The sequence below is a fragment of the Centroberyx gerrardi genome, chromosome 23, assembly GCF_048128805.1.
Source record: "Centroberyx gerrardi isolate f3 chromosome 23, fCenGer3.hap1.cur.20231027, whole genome shotgun sequence".
NCBI lineage: Eukaryota > Metazoa > Chordata > Actinopteri > Beryciformes > Berycidae > Centroberyx > Centroberyx gerrardi.
This window is the reverse complement of record NC_136019.1, coordinates 15,746,873-15,772,022: the sequence shown is the minus strand read 5'-3', so window position 1 is coordinate 15,772,022 and position 25,150 is coordinate 15,746,873. Positions and strand designations below refer to the sequence as shown.

General features: G+C 43.0%; 2 protein-coding genes and 1 long non-coding RNA gene across 4 annotated transcripts; 2 read left to right on the top strand and 1 right to left on the bottom strand.

The window, feature by feature from the left end:
- The first annotated feature begins 1,656 nt into the window (after positions 1–1,656).
- On the top strand, positions 1,657–5,980 carry nagk (N-acetylglucosamine kinase). The gene is made up of 10 exons (XM_071923111.2): positions 1,657–1,705; positions 2,246–2,330; positions 2,729–2,827; positions 2,946–3,087; positions 3,655–3,765; positions 3,976–4,088; positions 4,346–4,433; positions 4,583–4,680; positions 4,866–4,944; positions 5,188–5,980. The coding sequence occupies exons 1-10, from the start codon at positions 1,677–1,679 to the stop codon at positions 5,388–5,390; spliced, it is 1,047 nt and encodes a 348-aa protein (XP_071779212.2). The 5' UTR covers positions 1,657–1,676; the 3' UTR covers positions 5,391–5,980.
- A 3,117-nt stretch (positions 5,981–9,097) lies between these two features.
- LOC144543526 (uncharacterized) lies at positions 9,098–9,753 on the top strand. The gene is made up of 3 exons (XR_013507959.1): positions 9,098–9,194; positions 9,318–9,386; positions 9,736–9,753. It is a non-coding gene; the product is annotated as an uncharacterized LOC144543526 (long non-coding RNA).
- A 2,125-nt stretch (positions 9,754–11,878) lies between these two features.
- paip2b (poly(A) binding protein interacting protein 2B) lies at positions 11,879–25,150 on the bottom strand. Of its 2 annotated transcripts, none has more exons than XM_071923087.2 (4): positions 24,907–25,150; positions 17,336–17,502; positions 15,329–15,511; positions 11,879–14,230 (listed from the first exon to the last, which is right to left on the bottom strand). In XM_071923087.2, the coding sequence occupies exons 2-4, from the start codon at positions 17,489–17,491 to the stop codon at positions 14,174–14,176; spliced, it is 396 nt and encodes a 131-aa protein (XP_071779188.1). In that variant the 5' UTR covers positions 17,492–17,502; positions 24,907–25,150; the 3' UTR covers positions 11,879–14,173. The 2 variants fall into 2 exon arrangements, with proteins under 2 accessions (XP_071779188.1, XP_071779187.1); XM_071923086.2 differs by lacking the exon at positions 24,907–25,150 and adding an exon at positions 23,444–23,581.

Below are 25,150 nucleotides of genomic sequence, written 5' to 3'. Positions count from 1 at the left end.
TAATAAAATTACAGTCCAATAATAAATTGTTACTTTTGTCACGACCCCTTTTTAAATATCAGATTGAAGTTGAATTATCCAAAAACAGCATCTCATCTCCATCTCCCTATTTTTTAGACAGAATTAGTCATTGTCCTCTCACACCGAGCTAGCTTAGATGATAAATGGTAGAAAAGTGAACTTCCTCCCACTACTTTGATCATATCAAGCAAATGGATTTTAACACTTTTAAAGGTAATAGAGAAGGCAATATTGCTGCTTTGAGTAATGAGCCGAATACTATTTCAGAACGATACAAACTTATAAAGTACAAATAAATAATATAGTTAAGGAGGAATCTGTTGTAAATGCAAATACATTTCGTGATCATTTTAAGCTTTTATTTTTAAGGGCCGATCGCCTAATATCCGGTATTGTTGTGGCTAACTCTGTGTGGCTTGACGCAGCTCTCTTCCTCCTGGAGGAGTGTGCGGCGCGTGGTGAGCGCTCCGAGCCGCTCTCCTCTCCCTCTCCTCCTCTCTTCCTCTCCTCCCACCTCCTCTCTCTCTTTTAGAAGTTTTTTTTCCTACAGTGTGAAGATATCAGCTGTAAATCACGCGCGGTTTCACGCAAATAAAGGCTACATCCTGACGTGAAATAGCTACAATAATCCTATAATAAACTTTAGGATACAATAAAAATATCACAGCAAAAATATAAGTCACTGTGGGGAATATGCCATTAGATCTCTGTAGATTCACTATTGAGTACACATGTACACTATGAGTCACTATATAAATATTGTAGGAATATTATAGCAATATCATAGGAGACAAAAAAATATATAAAGTCATTATAAACCTTCTATTGATTACCACAGACACACCATAAGGAATATTATAAGGTGTAATGGGTTTTTTTGTTATGGGACCGAGCACACACACTCACACACACTCACACACACACACACACACACACACACACACACACTGTGGTGGATTATGCTATTAGAAAAGATGGTCTGTCTGTGTGTATTGTGAAATTGATCAGTTGATTTGACACCAGCTTTGTCATCTGGGCTGTCATGTGTTCACTGTGGCTTTGCTCATCCTTTGTATTGGACGTTTGCAATAATCCCCTGGAGTCAAGTAGGAAGTCCAATATGTGCTCTGGGCCCAAAATGGGTCACAGGCCTTTTTTGGTGGGTCACTACTAAAAGTTTATCAATACAGGTAGAAGCGATATGCCTCCTGGTGGTTTAAAGTGTTACTGAAAATGTGAACCCCTAACTAATTTATGTCTAGTATATAAACATGTGTCTGTAATGTGAAATGATTTTTGTTGGAGGTGTTGCTGTGAAATGATTTGCAGCCCCCAGGCACCCTCTAATAATTAATCACTTGAAATATCCTGACAAGCTAGAAATCAGCATTAAGAGCCAGTTCACTGTGGTGTTCAGCAGACATCCCTATGTTTTTACAGGATGTGGGCCATCACACACACACACACACAGAGAGACACACACACACACACACACACACACACACACACACACAAACAGAGACCAATTTCCTTCTGAAAAAGAACAGACAAACGCCATCTACTGGTCAATGCTCAGCATTGCAACTTGGAGCTCAGCTGACAATCTCGCGAGATCTGCGCAGTCGACTGGACTGGTCCAAAACAGGAAGAGAGACATGGCAGCTGTGTTCGGCGGTGTAGAGGGGTGAGAACGAGTTAAATATGAAACAAAAACTTTACAAACACTATTTTTGTGAATGAACAATTGATGCTAGCCAAGCGGAGTGTCGGTTGTTTAAAGATTCGGGCTGTTATTCGTGGTTTTGTGCAGTTCTCAGTCGGAAATCTTGAGTACTTTCAGGAAGGAAGCTTTTTCTGTCCGTTGTCAACGTATGGGTTAAATATCTGATGACAGCTAGAAAGGGACTGCTGACGTGTTTGTGTGTGTGTGTGTGTGTGTGTGTGTGTGTGTGTGTGTGTGTGTGTGTGTGTGTGTGTGTGTGTGTGTGTCTGTCTGTCTGTCTGTCTGTCTGTCTGTCTGTCTGTCTGTCTGTCGTGGTCACCTACTGTCCCTCAGGTTGTGGCATTTATGACAATTTTTGGTGAGGCTCTGCTTCATATTTCTGACAGTAAAGAGACATTCAGACTGTTCATTTTCTCTCTCTCTCTCTCTCTCTCTCTCACTCTCTCTTTCTCCCTTACCCTCTCTCTCTCTCTCTCTCCCGCCCCCCCTCCCCCTCTCCAGTGGAGGGACCCACTCCAACGCGGTGTTGGTGGCAGTAGATGGGAGGATCCTGGCCGAGACGGAGGGACCGTCCACCAACCACTGGGTGAGTGGAAGGAGGGATGGAGGAGTGGATAGAAGTAGGAAATAAAGGAGGGATGGATGGGTGAAGGGAGGGAGGAAAGGAAGGATGGATGGGTGGGTGAAGGAATCAAGGAGTTATACCACACTTGATTGATTTATTTTCCTCAATAATCCATATAAATGCCCATAAACTAGAAAACCTGATCTCATTCAATACAGCATTTTAAAACTTTTTGGTGCCTTTTGATACCAGTTGATGCCTTAAAATTAATCAAAAATCAATACAGTATCTGTTGGTATTAATTTGCAATACCCAACCATGTTGTTGGCTGAATAATTGTAAGTAAGTAAAGTATTGTGTGTGTGTGTGTGTGTGTGTGTGTGTGTGTGTGTGTGTGTGTGTGTGTGTGTGTGTTACAGTTGGTGGGGGTGGATAAATGTATTGAGACCATTAACGACATGGTCCAGAGAGCCAAGAAGGAGGCGGGGCTAGATCCCAACACACCGCTCCGCTCATTGGTCAGTCAAACTGTATTGTCAGTACTTCTAATTTTGCCATTTTTGTTGTGATAATTATTAATTGTGTTTGATGTTTTTCTTTTGTTGATTGATTTCTGATGTGTGTGTGTGTATCCAGGGCATGTCTCTGAGCGGGGGGGAACAGAAGGACGCCATAGACAGGCTGATCGCTCAGATGAAGGAACGGTTCCCCAGCCTCAGCCAGGACTACTTCATCACCACCGACGCCATCGGTGCCATGGCAACCGCCAGCGACCGCGGTAACCAGCTGTTCACTTCCTTGTTCTTTAGTCATCATGTGTCAGCACACAACTCGAACTTGAACTGTGCTGAAGACACGTGTAGGAAGTGGCCTGCATTTGGGTTTGAATTAAACTCAAATGCTTTTTAGTAGTGTATATATTTATATTTTAGGTATTTTTATATGAACATATATTTTAATGTAACACATATGAATTTGCATTTTAGTTCATTTATACCATATCAATTTACATTTTAGGTATTTTTATAGCATATAAAATTTACATTTTAGGTATTTTATAGTAAATAAATTGACATTTTAGATATTTTTATACCTAATAAATGTATATCTATACCATACCAATTCAAAGATATTCAGAAGAATAGTTTAAAACGTGACCCTGACAATAAAAGAGAGAGAGGCTGGATACTTTACTCCCTTAAGTGTGGTTTTATAATTGCGATATTAATCATGGTGTGTCCCTCCTAGCTTTATGGCATAATGAAATCTACATAATTATCTTTATTATCATGTAATATCAATCAGCTCCGCTTAACTTGTCACTACTCTCTCTCTCTCTCTCTAGGAGGAATAGTGCTGATATCAGGGACGGGCTCTAACTGTAAGCTGGTCAATCCCGATGGTTCTCAGATCGGCTGTGGAGGCTGGGGTCACATGATGGGCGATGAAGGAGCAGGTAACCATGCCAACACATAGACATACAACACAAAACAAACTGCATTTATATTTATATTTATATTTATATCTATACAGCAGAATTGAATAATTTATAGTTGTATTCATATGGTTTAACTGAATTGATTGGACACTGATGCCTTCTAACACTCTCAATTCTCTCTTTCTCTCTCTCTCTCTCTCTCTCTCTGTCTCTCTCTCTCTCTCTCAGCGTTCTGGATTTCTCATTTAGCAGTGAAGACGGTGTTCGATGCCAAAGACAACCTGGCCGCTCCTCCTCATGACGTCACGTATGTCAGAAAGGCCATGGAGGAATACTTCCAGGTCAGAGGGCAACAACACTCTCTGAGTCAGACAATCAGAGTTTATAGCTTTTGGAAGAATATGTTTTACGTTTATAATCCCAATCTAAATTTGAGAGGGAAAGTGCAGATTAAAGCACATTCACAATCATTATGTTCACACTGGATATGTTAGAGAATTAAGTACCAGTCAGGTAAACGACACCAGCCTCACTTCCTATGTAGCATGGTGTGAAAATATACTTTTTGTGAAAAAATGCGTTGTACGATTCATGTCAGGTGTCAGATCTGATGGGCATGCTGCCGCACCTCTACAGAAACTTCCAGAAGTCTCACTTCGCCGGCTTCTGCAGGAAGCTGGCCGAAGGTACGCGCCGCATCACTTCCTGTTTGGTTGTGCTTGGAGGGGGAGGGAGCATGGGGAAATTCACAGAGCAAAACTGGAAGATTCATAGGACAAAATGGAAACGTAACAGAAATATATATATACAGTATATATGTGTGTGTGTGTTGTAGGTGCAAAGGCAGGGGATGCTCTCTGTCAGTATGTGTTCACTCAGGCTGGGAAAGCCCTGGCAAAACATGTGGAAGCAGTCTTACCTAGAGCACAGGAGGTAACACACACACACACACACACACACACACTATCCCCTCTTTTGCAATATCAAAATTCAAAGTCCTGACACTGTACAGCTCTCATTGCAATGCAACTGCTCCCCACCCTTTCTCCCTTCCCCTATTTCTCCTTCTCTTTTTTTCTTCTCCTTCTTCTTCTTCTCTCTCTCTGTCTCCCTGTCAGTCTCTGCTGGCTGGTGACCTCGGTCTGCCCATCCTGTGTGTGGGCTCAGTGTGGAAGAGCTGGGAGCTTCTGAAGCCAGGTCAGTGCTGCTGCAGCCTCACACAGCCAAACACCTCCTCCACTTACCTTCACTTCATTTTAGCCCTGCAGGAGAGAGAGGAGAAGTTGTAGAAATCCAAAGAGCTTTTTTTTATTTCCTCTCACAATCCTGGCATTAGGATGAACAGTTCCTTCCTCCCTCTCTCTTTGGGTGCTTACTCTTCTCTTTCATTCTCTCTCTCTCTCTCTCTCTCTCTCTCTCTCTCTCTCTCTCTGTCACCAGGTTTCAGCGAGGTCCTGGCCAGCGTGGCGTCATCTGGAAAGTTCAAGGGCCGTTTCCGTGGCTACAGCCTCTTGACTTTGCAGCAGTCGTCAGCGCTTGGCGGCGCCAGCCTCGGGGCTCAGAGCGTGGGCGCCGCGGTGACTATGGACTACGCAGCCAACGTCAACGTCTTCTACCGACACACCTTCAACAGCAGCCAATGAGAGCGCTGCTGCGCATTCCGCAGATCTCAACCAATCAGTGTTCAGCTAAGGGGGAAAAATGTATCTGGTGAAGTTGCCCTTCAAAATTGTTAATAATAAATTGTTAATAATAGATTAAGACAACTTATTAGCATTATTGACAATAACAATTATTATAATGATTGCATAGTAATGGTTTAGCACATGATTTGATCTCACAAGTGATACTGCTGATTCTTGATGAGCAGCAGTATTAAAGTGTACACACGGCAACTGAAATTTGTTTTCCGCGTATCAATAATCTTCGATGTCACACTAAAAAAGTAGCGTGGGACTCAATCAGTCTTGGAAATTTATTTCAATTTGAATTTATCTTCAATATAATTGTAAACCTGAAGTCCAAAGCACACAGCTGATGTATTGTAGAGTTCCACTGTTATCTGCTGAGTTTTCACAGTGACAGTGGCGGAAAATGTCAAACATACTGTTTTAGCAACTGACCGCTGCATGTCAGCAATATCAACATCAATATCAACAGTGGAATTCAGTCTGTTGTCATTGTACTGTCACTACAAGTCTATGCACTTTTTTGTTAAAATGCTGTGGAGTTCACAGAGAACATACTGAGGATTGAAAATTGATTCCATTCGATCTGTGATCTACATCACTTTATTGCTGTTATATCTTTTTTAAGTAAGACATGTTTTAAACATTCCTTAATAGCAGTATCGGTTTTAAAAATACTCCTCCCTGCTTTGGGCTTTCATTTGATGCAGGCAGAGAAATGACACCTTTGGCCTTAATTTTTACCCCTCAAATAGACTCAACCCATTCATTTGCAGGCTTTCTGCAGTTCTGTCTTTTACTAGTAGATGGTGCAACATCACCATCTTTCCATGCGGCACTGTCAGTGCACAGTGTCTGCGTTTATTCAGCGATGGTGCAGAACCTAAAATAGGTCGCAGGCATATTTCTGGTGGGTCCCCACATGATAGGAGTGTGAGTTTGTTTAAGCCTAATTCCCAGGACAAGACTACATTTCTCAAGTTTGAGTCAATGGCTAAAAAAGGGAAAAGTTCTTGTATTTTGTAAAAACATATACATGCAATACGCCTAGATATAACTTACTATTCTCTCTGGAAAAATATGTTTGAATCACAACACAGTAGCCTTTGTGTAATTCATTTTGTGCAATTCATTTTGTAATAATGAAGCGTGATTTTATATTTGCCAATCAGATTTGTAATAAACATCAAGCATTAACTTTGTACAAGCCGGTGTAGCGTGTGGATTTCACAGCCTTGGGTCTAGAAGAGGAGAAAATCAGGCAGACATAGGAACATGTTTTGCCAGCAGACATTTGAATAGATTTTGGACTTTGTCTCACTCTGTTTTTCAGGAGCACTGTCCATGTCACATTGCTCAACAGATTACCCAGTCTGCCTCCTATATTTCTTGTGTTTTTCTGCTGTAATCTGTCAAATCCAACAACAACACACCAGAATAGAACAGTAGTGAGTTGACCCAGTGTCTCAGTCCATTATGACATCACAATCTGAACCGTCCACTAGCTGCCAGACAGTTTGCACATCCTGACTCCTCAGCCTGAGTTTAGCAATAACAATACAATGAGGAGGGGATCGGACAATAATCACAATAGATGAGCTCCTCTAAACACCTGAAGGTAAAGACTCTGAGATGAAAGGAATTTGATTTTTTTGTGTGTGTTGCTTGTTACAGATGTTTGTAACAAGTATGTACATGTAGAATACCCTTGGATTTTTCTCTTTCTCAGGGAAATAACATCTATTCTGTAGCTGGGAGGCAGGATATGTATCTAAGTGGGACTAAGCTGGTCAAATAGAGGTTAAAGAAAATGACTACTGCGGCTATGACTACTGTTACTAGCACTACACAGAGTTACTGACTTCTTTCTCTCTCTGTCAGACTCTAGTTCTGCAGCCTCGAGGCAACCGTCTGACCAGATAAACGCATCAATCAGCATTAACATCCACACTAATACATACATGCTAACCCTCTCTCCCTTATAGACCACAGTATAGTCTCAAATCTCAAAATCCTCTCAAGTCCACTACACACTACCTGTTCTCTCTCTCTTGGTTCACAAAGATTTATTAGATAATACGGAAAAACGTTTTAAAATTTAACTACGAATTTGACTCCCTATCCTATAATTAGTGTTCTCTCGCCACCGTTAGAACTGCAATTTTATTTTCATATTATTTTATTATGATTATAGTGGACAGTTTCATGATGTCTATTATCCTACAACATTTTGCTTGCAATAGCTGTAGGATAACTAGCAAATGTTTCCTAAACTTAAAAAAGGACTATAAAATACATGCAAATTACAACCTTTTATACAAGTACAAGTACTAGCCTCTACTTTAAAAAACATTGTCAATACCTGTTAAAATAATAGCCAAGTAATGAAGTAATATCCCTACTTATTTCAGTCATGAGTATGATGTTGTCTAAAGTTAAGACAAAATGTAAGACATCTGAAAATTTTGTATTTTCCTGTAAGTTTTTTCTTAGGAAGAAGAAGAAATGTAAAAAATTCCTAACTTTCTTGATTGATATAAACTTTTTTTCCTGTGGTAAAAGTTACAAAAACATTGTGCTTAAACACATTTTTGTTCCTAACAGGGTGTGAATCCTGTCTTTGGGCAACGTCTGACCGCCCTCACTCACTCACACACACACACACACACACACACACACACACAGTGACTTCTTGTCAGCTGACGTTGTCTCTGTCTCCCTGCAGACTCCGGGCCCGAGGCCGAGGAGCAGTTTCCTCACCACTTACAGGAGTGACTATAAACCCTTCACTGAGCGCCCCCTTCAGGTCGACCAGCTGAACCCCAGGCCTAAACCCAAACCTGAACCCCCAGTCATCACCCCACCTAAGGTACAAGAGATAGATAGCCAGATAAATACTATAGATAGATGGAGAGAATTTTACTCCCACCAAGTTCCTACAATGCATCCTAACAGGTTTTCACACTGAATTCTGAGCCATGGTGTGTGTGTGTAGTGTAGAACATCTGGTGTGATGAATACCAAAAAGTTAACAGATCCAGTATCACACCACTTTTCTTGATGTTACACACACCGTCCCTTTTATGTGTGTTCATCTGGGCAAATATCTCCATAGGGAAAATAAAAATAGAAGGAACTTACTAAATATAATCTCTCTGTCTCTCTGTGTGACTGAGTGGCTGTCGTCTCAGTACTACTCTGATGGCAGCAAGTCATGCTGACTATGGTGTGTGTGTGTGTGTGTGTGTGTGCGTGCGTGTGTGTGTTTGATAGATCGACAGTGATACTTGGGCCGTATTTCGTAGATACTGCTACAGGACGACCAACAGTGCCTATGGCTCATTGTGTGTGTGCTCGTTGTGACTTTGCTGGAGGCAAATTCAGACCTCCAGGGAGATAAGGGGGCCTCAGTGAGCGTCCTCCCCGCTCCCGGTGCCTCCTCCTTGGGCACCACGCAGCCACAGAGCCCATCGCTGAAGCCTAAGGATGTCAAGCAGGCCTCTTCCTCTTCCTCCTCCTCCTCCTCCGTCGCCCCGTCCTCGCCCTCTGTCTCTAAGCCTCCCTCTCGCTCCCTCCGCCCTGCCTCCTCACCTCCCTCCGGTGTCCTCGCTCCTTCCATTTCCACTGGGGTTTCAAGCCCCGCCCCCGGAGAGGCCGGGACACCGGAAGTGACGGTCGCCAAGGAGGCCGTGCCTGTGACTGGCAAGGAGACAACGGGGGAAGAGAAAGGCCCACTGCCCTACGTTGGAGGCGGAGAAGGTTAGGAGCTCTCTCTCTCCATCTCTCTCTCCCGCTCTCTCTCTCTAAAACACACACACACACACACACACACACCTAAGCTTGCAGTTGCATTGATACACTGTCTATTTCCTGTATGGACAGGAAGTGTTTTGGAGCAGCGGGAGGCAGGAGAGGAGCCACAGCAGAAGGTTGAAGGTCACCAAGAGAAAGGTTAGAGGGCGGAGTTCAGTTTTCACTTTAGGAGTGCTTGATTTTCATCAGCTGATCACCCCGTGCTTTAAGTTGCACATAATAACAATGAGGAAACCTTTTGAAGTGTTTGATTTTGGTCATGCAGTCGGGGCAGGAAACCTATTTTTTTGTGGCCTGTGGTTTTTGTTGTTGTTCACTGTTCTGTTTAACCAGCCATTTTGATTCTTAGAGGAGAAAAGAGAACAATTTCAACTTCAAAACAGTAGAGGAGAAAAATGTGCCAGCTTGGTTTTCATCATCCCATTCTGTAGTTGCACGAAGGTGTGACGAAAACCTTTAGGTGCGCTTGTTTTGTCATTCTGTGTAGTTCCAGTCTACGATGGGGATTTCCTCGGCTCCCTGTGCAGAGCAGCCAGGCTGGAGCGCATACTGAACCACCATCAGGCCTCAACTGCCATTATCACAAACAAAGGTGGGAGGAACTCTCTCTCACACACACACACACACACCACACACACTCATTCCCTCACCCATAACCTCCAACCCAAAAAATTAGCCTTTTCCTAATGAGGTCAAAGAAATGGTCCTCACACATGGCCACTTTTCAGGGGTTTCAGGGTCATTTGGACCTCACCAGATGGTAAAAACCATGTGTCATGTGTCACACACACACACACACACACACACACAGTCCCATGACATCTTGAATTTCAGCTGGTTAGGGGAAAGTCAGTATTCTAACTTCCATTTCCCTAAAATTACTCAATAACATAGTTATCTTTCACTATGGGGCTTTTTTGCTCAATTGGACCAGTGTGTGTTACAACCAATACAACTTAAAATTGTATGTCTGTGTGTGTGTGCATGTGTGTGTGTGTTAGATGCTCAGAGTGGGGACACCACCCCCTATAAGAAAGCCTTGAGACAGACTATTGGACTACAAAAGAGCGCCTTCCCTAAGCCTGATCTCAAGCAGCGCGAATGGTGAGACATCCACACACACACTCATCTCCTCACCCTCTAACACACACTTTCCAAATTCTCCTGGCTTCTTCTCACATATTTCTCCCCTCTCCCTCTCTGTCTCCTTCCTGTCCGGTGTCATTTCCCCGCTCTCTCCCTCCTCGACTCTCACACACACCATTTCCTTCCTCCTCTCTCTCAGCCGGGCGTGGAAGACGGAGTACGCCGATAATTACGGTTTGGTGGCGCAGGCCTTCCCTCGGCACGTCCCCCGGGCCGGCACCCTCCCCCTGGCCCTGTCCCAGGCCAACATCCACTACAGCGTGCCCAGCGGGAAGACGCTGCTGTCAGAGTACCAAGCCAGCTACACCTTCAAGGTAAGGAGTGGTTGGAGAGTGTGTGTGTGTGTGCGATTCATCGTTTTGTTTTTCGGTGTGTGTACTAGGTACCAGGAAAACCACCAAACATACCCTCCAGGTAAGATGTCTTTGTGTTTATGTGTCATGCCATCTGCTTTATTGGCAACGAGGCCAGCATCATGCTAAGGTAGTTTTGTGTGTGTGTGTGTGTGTGTGTGTGTGTGTGTGTGTGTGTGTGTGTGTGTGTGTGTGTGTGTGTGTGTGTGTGTGTGTGTGTGTGTGTGTGTGTGAAAGCAATATCACACTATTGCCGTGCTTTTTCCTCACCTGATACCAATGAGCTTTGCAATTCACCTCATGTTTGGTAGTAAAGTATGATTGATCACTACCCTCCATCCTATCTCTATTCCTGTATATTTGTCCTCTAATCCTCTGTTGTGTGTGTGTGTGTGTGTCCTCCACTTGGCCCGCCCCAAGATCTGTCCAACACACATGAGGAAACTGGCTGAGTGACCTTCATCCTCCTCCTCTTGGTTACTGGGCGCTTCATCCTTAAATTTGCATCTCTACTTTTAACCAAATGTCTAAATACACAGGAGGAAAAAAAAAAAGTTTGTATCCTGCTCTTCTTGTTTTGGATATGAAATGAGGTTCAGCTGCTGCATGTCAGCTTTCACTTTTTAATCTTCACCAGGGAAAAGTGTTTACTGAGCATATGCTTTTTTTTTTAAATATAGCAATATACCAGAGTATCTTGCTAAGAAATACATTAAATGCTCAAGAGTGCTACCTGAAAGTCCAATGATCGAGACATGTGAAAAATCCCTTTCCTCAAGGAGCTAGCGGTCAAGGCTGCGTCTCACACACTCGGTTGTCTTCCCTCAGGATACAGCAGCTGAGGATGAGTCATACCACAGCAGTAAACCATCTACTGGCAAGCACCCAAGGGAGACAGTCAAATGTGTGTGTGTGTGTGTGTGTGTGTGTGCGCACGCGTCTATAGCCCGTCATCCTTCTGACGGGGAAGAGGCTGAAATGTGTGTGGTGGAAAACACTGCAAATATTAAATGTCAAAAGCACTTCCATAGCATCATTATCAGTAATATTAAAATAAAAGCGGATGACTCAGCCATATAGAGCCATCAGAGTCCACCCGGCTTGTAAAGTAATCAGAATGCAACAAAAGAGTGAGATGAGACATTTGCCTTTAACATCTTTATTCGTCTTTTTTCAGAATTTTTTCTTTGTATTGAAATTCATAATTTTTGTGTCTTCTGGACCTCTTTTTTTTTTTAAACGACCTTTGTCATCTAACTCAAACAAAATCACCAAAAATGATTTCATGTTGTACAATCCACCTGGCGGACATTCCTATTGGCTTAACCAGGGTGCCATTCAACAGCTGTGGTCCAAGCGCCCGTCCCCATATATACCATGCAAGGAAGCTTCCTTTTAACCGACAGAAGTATGAAGTAACTCTGCTTCACCGTCTCTACTGTACTGTTTAAGTAAACACTTGAATACTTCTCTCCAATATTGAAAACAGGCAAAAACCGCATGGGTGGACAGAAGTGCGTTTACCTGTCTGATACTTTTAAATCTGAGGAAAAAGTGCACAAGTGTCTACTTAATGCTCAAAGGGACAATGCATGAGACAATATTGTCACGGTCAGCGCCACACGTGAACAGTTGCATATTTTACCCCATGGTATTCTCACAGCTTAAGTATCACAACCCTTAATCTCCCATGTGACAATATTGTCTCAGCATGTTCAAGCCAAGAGAGTGGAGAACTGGAAGGAAAAAATAAAATAAAATCTCTGCTTTTACATAGCCTTTATTGTTAATTCATCATTAATGTGGATTAGAGTCTGGGTTTCCCAAAAAGCGTCCTCACACACAGACTTTGCCCCATTGGCTCACAATGGAAGAGATGATACTGGCACTAGGACACTTCAGGGAAACCCAGCCCACAATAGAGATCGATGGCTAAAAAGAACTTCCTTAAAAGTCAACCTACTTCATCCGACAGGACGAGGAAGAACAGCGAGGAGGCGTTACAGTCAGCCACGTGGTTGCTCGCCTAATTCTGACCGGCCTTGACAATATCGTCTCCTCGCTGTTCCTCCTACAAACAGGACTGAATGGACACCGCAGGCTACGGCAACCCAGTAGAGACACAAAACGCCTCATCCTCAAAAACATGAAAAAAAAAACAAAGAAAAAGAAAAAAGGAGGAGAGGCTATTTGAGAACCTGATTTGGATATGGACACTCGATCTGATGCTGGACAAACCAAGTTGTTCCGGCAGAAAGAGAAGGTGGGTGCGTTCCAAACCGAATACTCCCTCCAACGCGCTTGTTCACTACGCCCCATAAACCCAAAAATGGAACTGGGGAATTGCGCTGTGAACAGAAAGGTCGGTTTCCCAGCCGGAGGTTAAGCTAGTTTATTCAAGGTTCAGATTTCCTTCTCAAAACCAACAAACGCAGCTCTGACCTTTGCTCTAGAATAAAATATTCCAAGATTTCTTCAAGTCGGGAAACTCGCCCCAAATATCTTACAAGCTGACAATAGATAAACACGGATTTCCTCAAATGGGAAAATAATCATCTCTCATCCATGTTTACGCTTATCCAGGTCTATTCCGATCACTTGGGAACAAGGGTAAAGGGAGCTTATATTTGGTTTGGAACTGAGCCGCACCAGATACAAATAAGAACCTGCATCTCTAGATGCACGAGAACTGTGATGTCACAGAGAGCTCGAGTATGACGTCATAGGAGGAAATGCTAACGGGTCTGACTGAACAGGACGATGACTCTACAGAGTAGCAACAGAAGCCCATACAGTCCCCTGAAATATTAGTCATTCTCCAACCTCGCTACTGTGGAACGCCTCGTAGGAGAACTCCCCAATGTACTTGCAATATAAATCGTATTGTTTTTTTTTTTGTTTTTTTTAACAGCACTTAAAGAAAAGTGCAACACAAATTAAGTTACTAGTATTTGAAGTCATTTTTTTGATCAACCGATTTGACGTTATGTCCTGGCATCTCTCCTTGGTAGCTGCCTCAGGTCCAAGGGGACATTAATGTGATCTGCCGCACTCTGTATACGTCATCAATGTAATCCGAAATGCAATGTTGAGCTAGCGCCCGCAGTAGGGCACCGCTGGTATTACACCCCTCCCCACCCCTGTTCCCCATGTCCCTCCGTTTACAAGAAACAAACAGGAAATAAAAAGATTAAAGAACCAAAGAGAGAAAAAAAAGAAATCCCCCCACCCCCCAACTGGGCCCGCCAGCACGCCATTGGCTTAACGTGTGTGAGCGTGTGTGAGTGCATGCGTGTGTGAGGATCAGTGTGTGTGCGGTCGAGGCCGCTAGAGTCTCTGAGAATATGCGAGGACTGGTGTGTGGTTGTGTGCGTGTTTGTGTGTGTATGCGTGCGCGCGGAGGCCCCATGGGGGTGAGGGGGACTCCTAGTATTTCTTCCCCGGGACGAACTCCTTCGCTTCGGGATTCAAGATGCTCTTCCTCTGGAGAGAGTGGAGGGAGAGAAAAAGAAGAGTGAGAACACATTCCATGCAACTTTAAAAACTTACCGCATCTAATCAGTGTACAAATGAGCTTACAATCGGCATAAAAAATTATCTAGTGTGACTTAACTGCTGTGCAGTGAGAAGACTGGTAACAGTTTTACTATGTGCTACTATGTTTTCCCTATCTGCCCAGCATTTACTTAGTTTGCTACAACGCATACTCACACTGTAGCATACTTTATCCAGAATGACTCATAATGAATAAAACAGCAGAATAAGCTTCAATTCCTCGATCACAAACTTAAAATAAAATCACGTCTACCTCACTCCTTAGCTCTTATTCCATTTCTTTTCTTAGCACGCACTCTTACATGGTCACAGGAATTCTAGTGTTATGCTGGCGCAACAAAATGTTTTTCTTGGGATAGGGGTGCATAAAAAAAAAAATTTTTTTTTTAAAAATAAAAACAGCAACATGTAGAAAATTCTCGCTCAGTGAGGACAGCAACTCCCAAAGACGGACTGCAACATTGTTTCTCTTAAAATAGGTCTCAGTATTGTTAAAAACGAACACGTTTCAACTTTATTTTAAGAGAAACAATACTGCAGTCCGTCTTTGGGAGCTGCTGTCTTCACCAAGTGAGAATTGTCTTCAAGGTCACAGGAATATTTGCACTCCTTCATTTTGGTTGCTTGTAATTTCTGGTGATCTAGGAATCGAAGCCTCTTCTACTGTCGCAGTTGTACTCATTGCAAGTCTTGTCTGGATAAGAGCGTCTGCTAAATGGCTGATTTATAAATCTAAAATGTATATATTTAGTGAACGGTACGAGCTAGCTTTACTTCTAAAAACATTGCAGCACCCCTAATTACTGAACACACAGGGTTAAAGTCCAACCAATCCCTTCAGTGCACAATGGTAAGTTGGTAAATTTATCTTCCAGTATCATCAAATATGAAGAAGAAGTGCAATAATAAAGCAGTGTGAGATACAAAAATAAGAGCCAAACAACATCTGTGGTGCGTTGAACACTTAGTGCCACCGCTAAACTCCTGAGTAACAGCAACCATTAAGTAAGTATACATCTGTCTCACCGCCACTTCCTCCAGGTTGCTGTGGTGATCGCTGACCGACAGGCCGTTGAGCTGCTGCTGCAGCTGCCCCACCCCCTGGTTGTTGAGGTCACGTGACGGGATGAACCAATCCTGGTCCTCCTCCTCCAGCATTTCCTGGAAGCAGCGCTCCAGGAACTCCTGCTCCAACAGCTCCTCTTCCACCTGGGAGGCAATAAGGGAGAGAAAAAAAAGACAGATGAGTGGATACGACCAAGGCATGGGGGGGGTGGAGAGAGAGAAATAGAGACAGAGGGGTGGATGGACAGAGGGAGAAGAAAAGGAAGATGGATGGATGGACGAGAGATGGATAGAGGGAAGAATTTAGAGAGATAGGAGAGAAACAAAGATGAAAGGGAGAAAAAGCAGCAGAAATGGGGGGAAATCTCAATATCATGTGGTGGCATTAAAACACACAACTCATCCAACTAAGCAAGAGAAAAAAAGAGAGCTGGATAGGGCACAAAGAGAGGAGATGGATGGGAGAACACACACTTGTCAGAGGCACGTTTCGAGCAGAAACATGTCCCAATTCCCATAATTCTCTAAAACTGATTGTGTCCAAATAACCTCAGATCCTGGAAAAAAAAAAACATCTCTGTCATGGATGAAGGGAGGTGGTGAGAGGTGAGAGATGCAGTATGGGTAGAGGGAGGGATGAAGGACAAAGTATGGGAGGAGTAAGAGAGAGAGGGGCGGGGGGGCGGGCGCTGTAAGGAAGGTCTGTTAAGTTGTGAACGGTTATCAGTCATCAGTTACTCTGAGAGCAGGCCTCCGTGACAGGAAACAAGAAAAGAAAACGAGAGAGGATGGGGAGGAGAAAAGGAGAAATCAAGATAAATAGCAGAGTTGGATGTATGGGGGATTTCAATGAGGGCAGAGAGACAAGGGAGTGGGACAGGGAGAAGGAAGGAGGAGGAGGAGGAGGAGGAGGGTCGGAGTTGATAGGAAGGCCCAGGACAGGTAGAAAGGGGCAAAGCAACAAGATCAAGAGGTAAGCAGGAAGGAGGAGTGAAGGATGAGGGTGAGCTCAGATGGTATTTATTATTAATCACAATCAATTTCCACAAGCATTCTTGTTCCACAATACCTCCAGAGGGCATTATAGTGCAGATTGGCATAGTTAACTGAAGAGGAAGGAGGAGGATTGGAACAGACAGAGCCGCTGTCTGGCTCTTGACAGCGGACTGCAGCAATCAGTGTAAAAAAACAGTCAAACAGCTGAAAACATGGTAACAGCGGCAAACAGTCCATCGTGTGTTCAGCTGCATCCCAGTCCGCTTAAACTGGTTGAAAAAAAACTGGTGCCAGGAGCAACATATGGTACTATTTGGCTTACATAGACGGAAAAGATGGATATCCAACTGAGCCGGCAGTAGTGTTGAATTGGTAGATATTAAACTTAGTAATGATAGTCAAAGTCAAGGCTCTGGTATTGTGACAACACTAGTCAGATTTTCCAAGCCAAGGTAGAGTTGGAAGGAGGGAGAGGATGGGGGCTGAGAGAAAAATGGCAGCATGGGGGGGAGGGGAGGAATATGAAAAGAGAAGAGAGGAGAGAAGACAGACAAAGAAGAGATGAGGGAAGAAAAAAGACGATGGGGGATGAGGGCGGCTGATATATCAAGTCGTTAGACTCCACCTCTGACGGGCTTCCTCTTGATAAGACTCTGTGTGTGTGTGTGTGTGTGTGTGTCTGGACTTTATCTTGGTAATATGGCAGGCCCGTGTGGTTTGCCTGTGCTTCCATTGCATCATTTGGACCATAACAATTGAAAATACTTGTAGTGCGAGTCCATCTGTCTGCTTTATGTCCAAAATACACATATGAGCAAAAACGGCACCAAGCCTGGAAGTGAAACTATTTGGCTGCTACCTCTATACTTCCTCCAAAATAAACCATTTCAGCTGTAGAAAATAAAGACGGTTTTGAAAAACCCTGGCTGAAAGATACAAGCCAGGAGATAGCGACCCTCCCTCAGCACACACCTGTCTGTTGTACTCTTCCTCGTTCTCCATCCACATGTACTCGGCGAATGGGTTGGCCTCACCGCCCTCTCCTGCGTGCCCATTGGCCACCGGCTCCTTTCCTTCCTTCCCCGGAGCCCCGCCTCCCGGTGTCTTGGCCACCTCTGGACCGCTCATCTCAGCCGGCTCTGGAGGAGAAAGAGAGTTACATACATGTTATCATTAGAGAGCAGGTCAGGACATTAGAAAAAGCAGGAACTATTGGGTAAGGCAAGGAAACTCAAATCTACATTAGATATGAATGTTTTGCCACCAATTAAAAAAAAAATAGTAAACATACAAAGACACACACTGAAAGGATTGTTCAAATCAGACAAAGATGGTACCCAAAAACAGAGACACGCCATGCGTACTTTCTCTTTGTAATCTTCCATTTTGCACAACTCCTCGCTTGAAGCCAAGTAACTTTGGCACAGGTTCGTCTCCTATTCATTACCCCACAGCTGGGCCTTGTTGGCTGTTAGGATTTACATTATCCCATCTGAGGCACGGCTTCTTCAACTTTTTTCAGCCCCGGATCCAAATTGAGCAAATTAGCAGTGTTTCTGTTATATTCATGTAGCTACAGCTGGAAAATTGCCCCCACAGCTAGACCAATGTGAAGACAATGAAAATTCATCATTGGGCCTCACTGCTCACAAAAAACAACCCACAAAACAATTACCATTGCATTTACGGCACAATGTTCCACACATCATGATCCAAATAAGAAACTGTCTTAAACTGCAACACCTACTGGAACTGATCCAGGAATGGGCCCAAGAGTGAACACGGGTCTCCAAAACCAAACAAAAATTACCCCACCCTGCGATTTCTACAAGCATTTTTACTGGAAACACTGAAATTATGCAAAGGGCTTAATGAAGTGGATGGCACTTTATGACTGCAGTCAAAGGCGGCAGGTTTATCATGCTTGTGAATGGCAGCGCTACAGTAAAAGGCCACAGTCTGTAATTATTAACCTGGAACACACACACTGGCCCAGATAGATGTGAGGAAGACAGAGTGCCATTCACAGACTTTACAAACAACTAGAGTGTGAAATAATTTGGCTTAGGCTAATAACTCAGAAACATTGTGTGATGACAACTTCCTCCTTTCCCTAGCTTCCATAAGTAGAGTGAAAGAATGAATGGAATGAAATCAGAGGCAAATCCAAGTACAGCAAAATAGAGCAAAATCACAATAGGATACAGCAGAGTACAGTAAAGTTATATATCATAAGAGTAGATTAGAATATAATATGTGTAGGACAGTAAGATCAGTACAGTACAATAGTCAAGTGGTTACAGATTGGACGTCAACGTTTCCACTGACTATTAAACTCTTAGGTAGCCCACCAAATTATTTTTCTGACCTCCTCAAGAAAAACATTCAGATATGATGTCTCCAAACTCGGACGGCAGCAGTAGCCTAAAAGGCTACAGAAGCGAGCTTGTGAATTCCTGGACCAAGAAGGAAAATCTGGGTGGGGAAATTGAACGGATGCTCTCTCCTGCCTCCACAACGACCATTTACACCTGGCATTAAAATGCGATCTGTATCCAGATATGCCATCTAGAAAATAAACAATCCGATCACACCCTTTTTGCATTTATACCTGGTATTTACATGTGTTCTCGTTGTCTGCATTGCGATTAAATCTCATTTTTCGTGCGCACTATGCAAAGCGGGCGAGTAGGAGGCACTGTCAACAAAAACAAATATGGCGGGTGATGTGATACTGTACAGCCTGGATTTACTTTGCATTTGAGGAGGAAAGGGTCGTCTTTCACGACTCTTTCGTGAGAGGCAACAGAAACAATAGTGTTTGCAAACTTTGCAGCTGCTGTGAACCCCGCTACAGTGACTGTCACTATATGGCTGAGGGAATGGAGCGATGAATGGCGGAACTAGATCATGCTGGATTCCTTCAGTTAAGCTGAGTGGATGGCAAAGTCATAATGTTTTTACCCCCCTCGGCAGTACTTGCTCAAAATGCAATCACAATGTATGGATTGCATTTACACCTGGCTGACTGTAGGCGAGATCCGATCGCAAAGCGAGTCAGACTGCCTCCGGAGGTGGTTTGGCAGATCCAATCACATTCCGATCTCAACGCCTGCTGTGTGCGTTCATACCTTAACATGCATTTTTCCTTATGTAGACAAGTTATGCAAATATAGATCTCATTTTAATACCAGGTGTAAATGGGGTCATGGTGCCCAGTGGAGCTGCTCGGACATTCCCCCTCCTGCAGTCCACTTCCCTGGCTACGTTTACACTTGCCATTTCCATGTGACTTTTGAGATCTGCCTCTAAAGATCAGATTTTATGAGACCACATCCCCATACGTCCACACTTGGCCTAAAAATGACTGTTATGCATCTACTGTGTCTGCATTACTTTTTCCCTCCCCATCTCTCTACACAGTGCTTAGGTGCACTCTGGCTGGATTTCCTCCAGACCACATAGAATTTCAATCATAACACCATTTCTATATCTCGTTCTGAAGATCCAATAGAAATGTATTGATTTTTGTGTGTCCAGACTTGTCACTTCATACAGCCAGGTGTGATCTGATGATAAAAGTTGCATTGAACCAACTACTGTAATTGTAGGCAGTTAGACAGTCCACATCCTACAGTGAGACAGTCATGCTACTGCAGAAAGAGAGTCCTCCAACAGTAAAATAGTTGACAGTCCTTTTACTTAGGGATTCACAATTATGGCTAAAATGGTAACTGATTGTTTTCCTAGACACTGTTATCATGATGATGAATTGAGAGACAAAACAATTTTACTGCACTTTTTGCCTCACATCAACATCTTGACTATGTCCAACTATAGTGGACATTCTGAGTGAAATTAAATATGTCGATATTGCAGATATGTATGATTCATTTTGGAAACTAAAAATTATATTAATATGCGATTTGACGTGATTAACTGAGCAGTCCTACGTCAGACACTTAGTACTCCCACTACGGTGAGACATACCTACTACAGTGACATAATCCTCCCATAGTCAGAGAGCTCTAATAGACTTGTCATGACTCAACTCTGGCCTTCTGGAGTTGCAGCAAAAAAAACACAACGTGCAAAACCGCCGGTGATGTCAACTTAACCCTGCACAAACCCCCCAGGGTCTGCCTGACACAGACACACTTTGTAATGCTTGACATGTGAGGACGCTGCATTGGCTTACACTCATTCCTAAACTCCCGGCCACTAAATGCTTCATCCCTAAAATGACCCCTTTTCCAATTCAGGACAAAGTGTTGTTACTTTGAGAACTTTTCCTGACTTTTCTGTGCTGGTCCACAAAACAAAAACAACATATGCAAATAGAGATTTTGACCAAAGGCAGACTGCTGCTCTCTGTAGGGTGACAGTATGGACATACTGTCCTTCAGAAGAGCACAAGTAAACATGTATAATCTAAGTGGGTTACTAGACTAAAAGGAGGTGTGTCTGTTGTGTGTGTGTGTGTATGTGTATGTGTCTCTGGGCAATGGTGGTGTAATTGCACAGCGCAGCAAGTTACACAACGATGGGATGTTAGCCTTTAAGCCAAATAATAAGCAGGGAAGAGTGAGAGAGAGTGAGAAGGTGGGGAAGAAGTTTTGCAACAGACTACCACGAGCCAAAATGCAATTCTACGCAGCTTTATGTATGCTACAAAAAAATGTGCCATCAGTAGACTGAGGCACCAGAATGCTCAAAGTGCGTGAAGCCTGCCTCTGTGTGTATGTGTGCGTTTGTCTGTGTTTATTTTTACTGTGGCCTATAAACTGATTACACTGCAAATGTTATGGAACAACGCACATTTTTAACACCAACTTGCACAGCAAACTACCAGACTCTCTTTGTCCAAAATGCCTCAGATCCTTAAAAAAAAATAAAAAAGGAAGGTTCAGAGTGTGATTCCTAACCCTAAACAGCAATTTCACAACAGTTGCAAAGGGTCACGGAAAACACAGCTTCTCCTCAGACTACACAAGGGTTTGTGGTCGGTGAGCGCGCATAAATATGGACAGCGGGGACAGTGTGCACTGTGCCGTAATATACTGCATGTAGCACTTACATGTTCATGTTGCATAACCCATGTGTTGGTCACCATGTAATATTTAGTTAGTAGAGCCTAGTAAGGCCGATCCTCTACGCCTGCGAGCAGAACATGATTTGATGAAATTCAATGAGGGAGAAGGATATAGGTGGAAAGGTAAAATGCCGTTCTGCATTGCACTAGGGCTCCATGACATGGAGGACATCAAACTCCTGTGTATATTCACAAATACTGAAATATGACTAATTAATAAGCTCTAGTTCTAAGGCTACATTACCTTTTGATGTGATTGGAAACACTTTCAGTTGCACTCTAGTTCCAGATTATGGGAATATTTCCCATTGGATGTTCCTCTGATGACCAGTCTCCTCAGAGTATCTAGTATTTCTAGGCTCATGGGAAGCCAGTCTACCAGATGATTCCCATTGTCACTACACCACTTGCAGATTACGTGTACTATAAAAATGTATGTTAGAGGATGCCCATTTTGCTAGCTTTGTGATCTTGTGTTCTTTCATTTTGCATCATCAATATGAGTACTATATATTATTCAACCCCATTTTGCATTCACGTTCCTCCTTCAAATCTATTGTCATCTAGGGAGAGTGGATTACATATTTTGCATATACACCTGGGGAAGAATTATACACAGGAATGAAATCATTCCAACACACAATCTGGAGACAGTGGAGGAAAAGAGCAATCTCCATTTAGAGGTGAATGGGAGTTGTGTCCTAGCAAGAAATGGAGGATGTTAAATAGAATCCCCATTTCTACCCCTAAAATGTGAAGTTAACATGGGTGATAATTTATTGAAGTTTCTCCAGGACCGTGACAATATTTATGACTAACAGGTGGACCTGAATTATAAATTTAGAATGAACCAGGAGGAAATATAACTCTTCATAATCATATCTACCCCTGGCTGGATTCATCCCCTTGCCAAACTGTGCGAGAGTGGTGTAACTTCCAATGATATAATTAGAATAACACACAAAGAAGCTTTGGGTAATGCCAGGAAAACTAGAATACCCTTTGCAAATAAGTTAGTTGATGAATGACAACGTTAAAAGGACTAAAATATTAAATTCCGCTAATAAATGTTCAGTCGGTCAGCTGAGGAGTCCAACATTTGATACTTGGTATCACCTGATAAAATCTCAGACAAACCCTGTATTATTTACAGTATCATGTGCTATTAACAAACATGTAACGTTAAAGAAACCAAATACACTGAACAACACCAAATCTAACAAATGAGGGCTCAGATTCAATGTCAAAAACAACAAAGATCCCATCTGCTGAACGAGAAAGGCTGGAAGACGTTATGGATATGTACGGCGGATGTGTGAGGCCTTCGCTACCTACATCAATTGTGCATACGTGCTTTGAAATACCCAGATTAAACTGCTTCATAAGGGATTATGTAATGTGCAGCGGATGGGAGCTGCGTCGTCGTGGCTTGTAGCCTGCTAACGTTTTCAGGGGGCTAACAGGCTAAGCCAGGTAGCCAGGCCTACCTGAAAAGTTGGTAAATGGATTGGACGGGCTTAGCCTAGGTAATGCTAAGTGGCTAGTTTGCTTACTGTGGCTGCAAATAGCCAGAGATAGATAGCTGTACTATCAATGGAAGGGCCTGAGGTGAGAACTATCCCAGCAACAAAGGGCTGGGTGGCTGGCTAGCTAACAATTATTTTCATTAAAGTGACTAAGTCCGTTTGAGCAAGAACAGATACAATAGAAAACAATGAAACGATGAAACAACGGCTAAGCTCTATAACACGTTAACCATGCACTGAGGTCAAACTCCATTCCCTTCGCGTTGATGCGTCAGGCCAAACAAAGTAGCCTGCTCCGCTACCAGCTAGCACGCTGCTACAGCATGGCAGTATCACTGAATCTGTACGGAACCAGGTCAACAAAACAAGCAACGGTCGAAGGACTAATGTTACAACTCCGCGTTAATAAATTACATAGAAAATACGAACAGTCGCAATTCACAAATCTTAGATTAAAGTTACCTGGCATTGTGCTCTCGGTGACACTTCAAAGTACAATGTTACAGAAAACTTATTTCAACTGCACAGCGAAGAGTGCGTGTTCGTGGTTTTTCCAATGGGGATCTCTCTCTGCGATGCTACGTAGCTCACATTAGCTAAATCCAGTTAGCCACCTTGCTAACGTTAGAAAGCTGGGCCGGTCATGTGGTCTAGTGCTGCCCTCAAGTGCTGTCAGAAATATCGGATTTACCAGTACGCCACACAATGGGGAAGTGGGAATTTTCTACGATGCCTGAGTTGCCGTTATGTGGCATTTAGAGAAAGAAAACATGGATGCCCTGTAAACAGTAAATCTTAAAAGTGGAGTTCTTCATTATTAAATAGCATTCTATGTACATAGTATTTTACTATTGTGTGATTATTTCCACTCTTTAACTTTTCGTTGTCACACATTATTATGTACACGTATGGGATGTAGTTTTGATGTTGGAGACAACAGCCGCAAATAGCATTTATCCGAGAGTTTATTCATATTGCTACAAAAGATGTAATGAAGGTTACAAATTTACTTCATCTTCGTTCTGCCACTGCAACACAAAGTAACTCTGTGCCGCTTGAAAAACTACTTTTGTTTGGCTACATTCATTCCATTGTGTTATTATTTCTGACCAAAGGAACTTAAATGCTACCTTCTAGCTCGGAAGTCGGAGCTTACGATGAGCACTTGAAGGCAGCATGTGAACAAACATCCTACAAGCCCCACCACCACCACTACTATCTCTAGTCTCTTCCAAAACACAAATGCCTGCGTGGCTTTGGGACGAAAAGCAGTGTCTCGATTAATCACAAATGATCCAGCTAGTCAGATTCAAATATAAGCAGTTTTTGGGAGGTGGAATATCAGATTATAACGATGAACAATTAGGATGATGGGGTTTGTTGTTCAAACAAGTGTGCATACCCCTACAGGGGCCTGTTCTGAACTCAGTAAAGCAACACTGGTTAACATGAAAATGATGCCCCATTATGCATGTTTTGATTAACTTGACAATGTTAACCCATCACGATATTACTCATTCTGTATGTTAAGATATGAGTAGACATGTAGTGGAGGGTAAATCCAGCTAAACTGAGTTTAGACACCTTTTTTTATTCGCAGAATAGAGTTTACTCACCTTTTCAGGCTGATACGTCTCTGTGAGGTAAATCCACAGTATACATCATAGTAAGCACTATCAAACTGATGTAAGTTATATGGTGATAGGGTCTTACAAAGAAAACAGCACACACTAATTGCGTTTTGTTTAAATGGGGGGTTGTTAGCCATATGATGATCACCGACTGGAGGTCATAGTTTATCCACCTTTTATTATTTAATACTATCACTGGATAGGAGGGAACCGACCCCTTGCTTGCTGCTGAAATGGATGTTAGTGCTGTCTGTTTTTGTTAGCTAAAACCAGCTAGCTACCCCCATTACTCACCAATAACAACAGACTGACCAGACAAGTTCAAGTGCAAATAGGGGAGAATCCGTCGCAAAAATGCAAGCCAGCTGTTGGGGAAACGGCTCCTTTCCCGTCCCGGACGCCACGAGAAAGCAGACACTAAAGAAATACTCTGGATAATCTCCGTTACACTAAGAAAATATACGTCTCCTTTGTCCGTTTTCTCCCGTTATTGGCTACAGAACGGAGAAATTCACGGTTTCACTGCCTAACGGTGACA

Excerpts from the sequence above, each read along its gene's own strand:
- nagk (XM_071923111.2), top strand. The coding sequence starts at position 1,677 with ATGGCAGCTGTGTTCGGCGGTGTAGAGGG. Across the intron at positions 1,706-2,245 it reads GTGTTCGGCGGTGTAGAGGG|TGGAGGGACCCACTCCAACG; the intron begins GTGAGAACGAGT and ends CCCCCTCTCCAG. Across the intron at positions 4,681-4,865 it reads TCTTACCTAGAGCACAGGAG|TCTCTGCTGGCTGGTGACCT; the intron begins GTAACACACACA and ends TCTCCCTGTCAG.
- paip2b (XM_071923086.2), bottom strand. Across the intron at positions 15,512-17,335 it reads AGGAAGAGTACAACAGACAG|GTGGAAGAGGAGCTGTTGGA; the intron begins GTGTGTGCTGAG and ends ATTGCCTCCCAG. Across the intron at positions 14,231-15,328 it reads GCAACCTGGAGGAAGTGGCG|AGGAAGAGCATCTTGAATCC; the intron begins GTGAGACAGATG and ends CACTCTCTCCAG.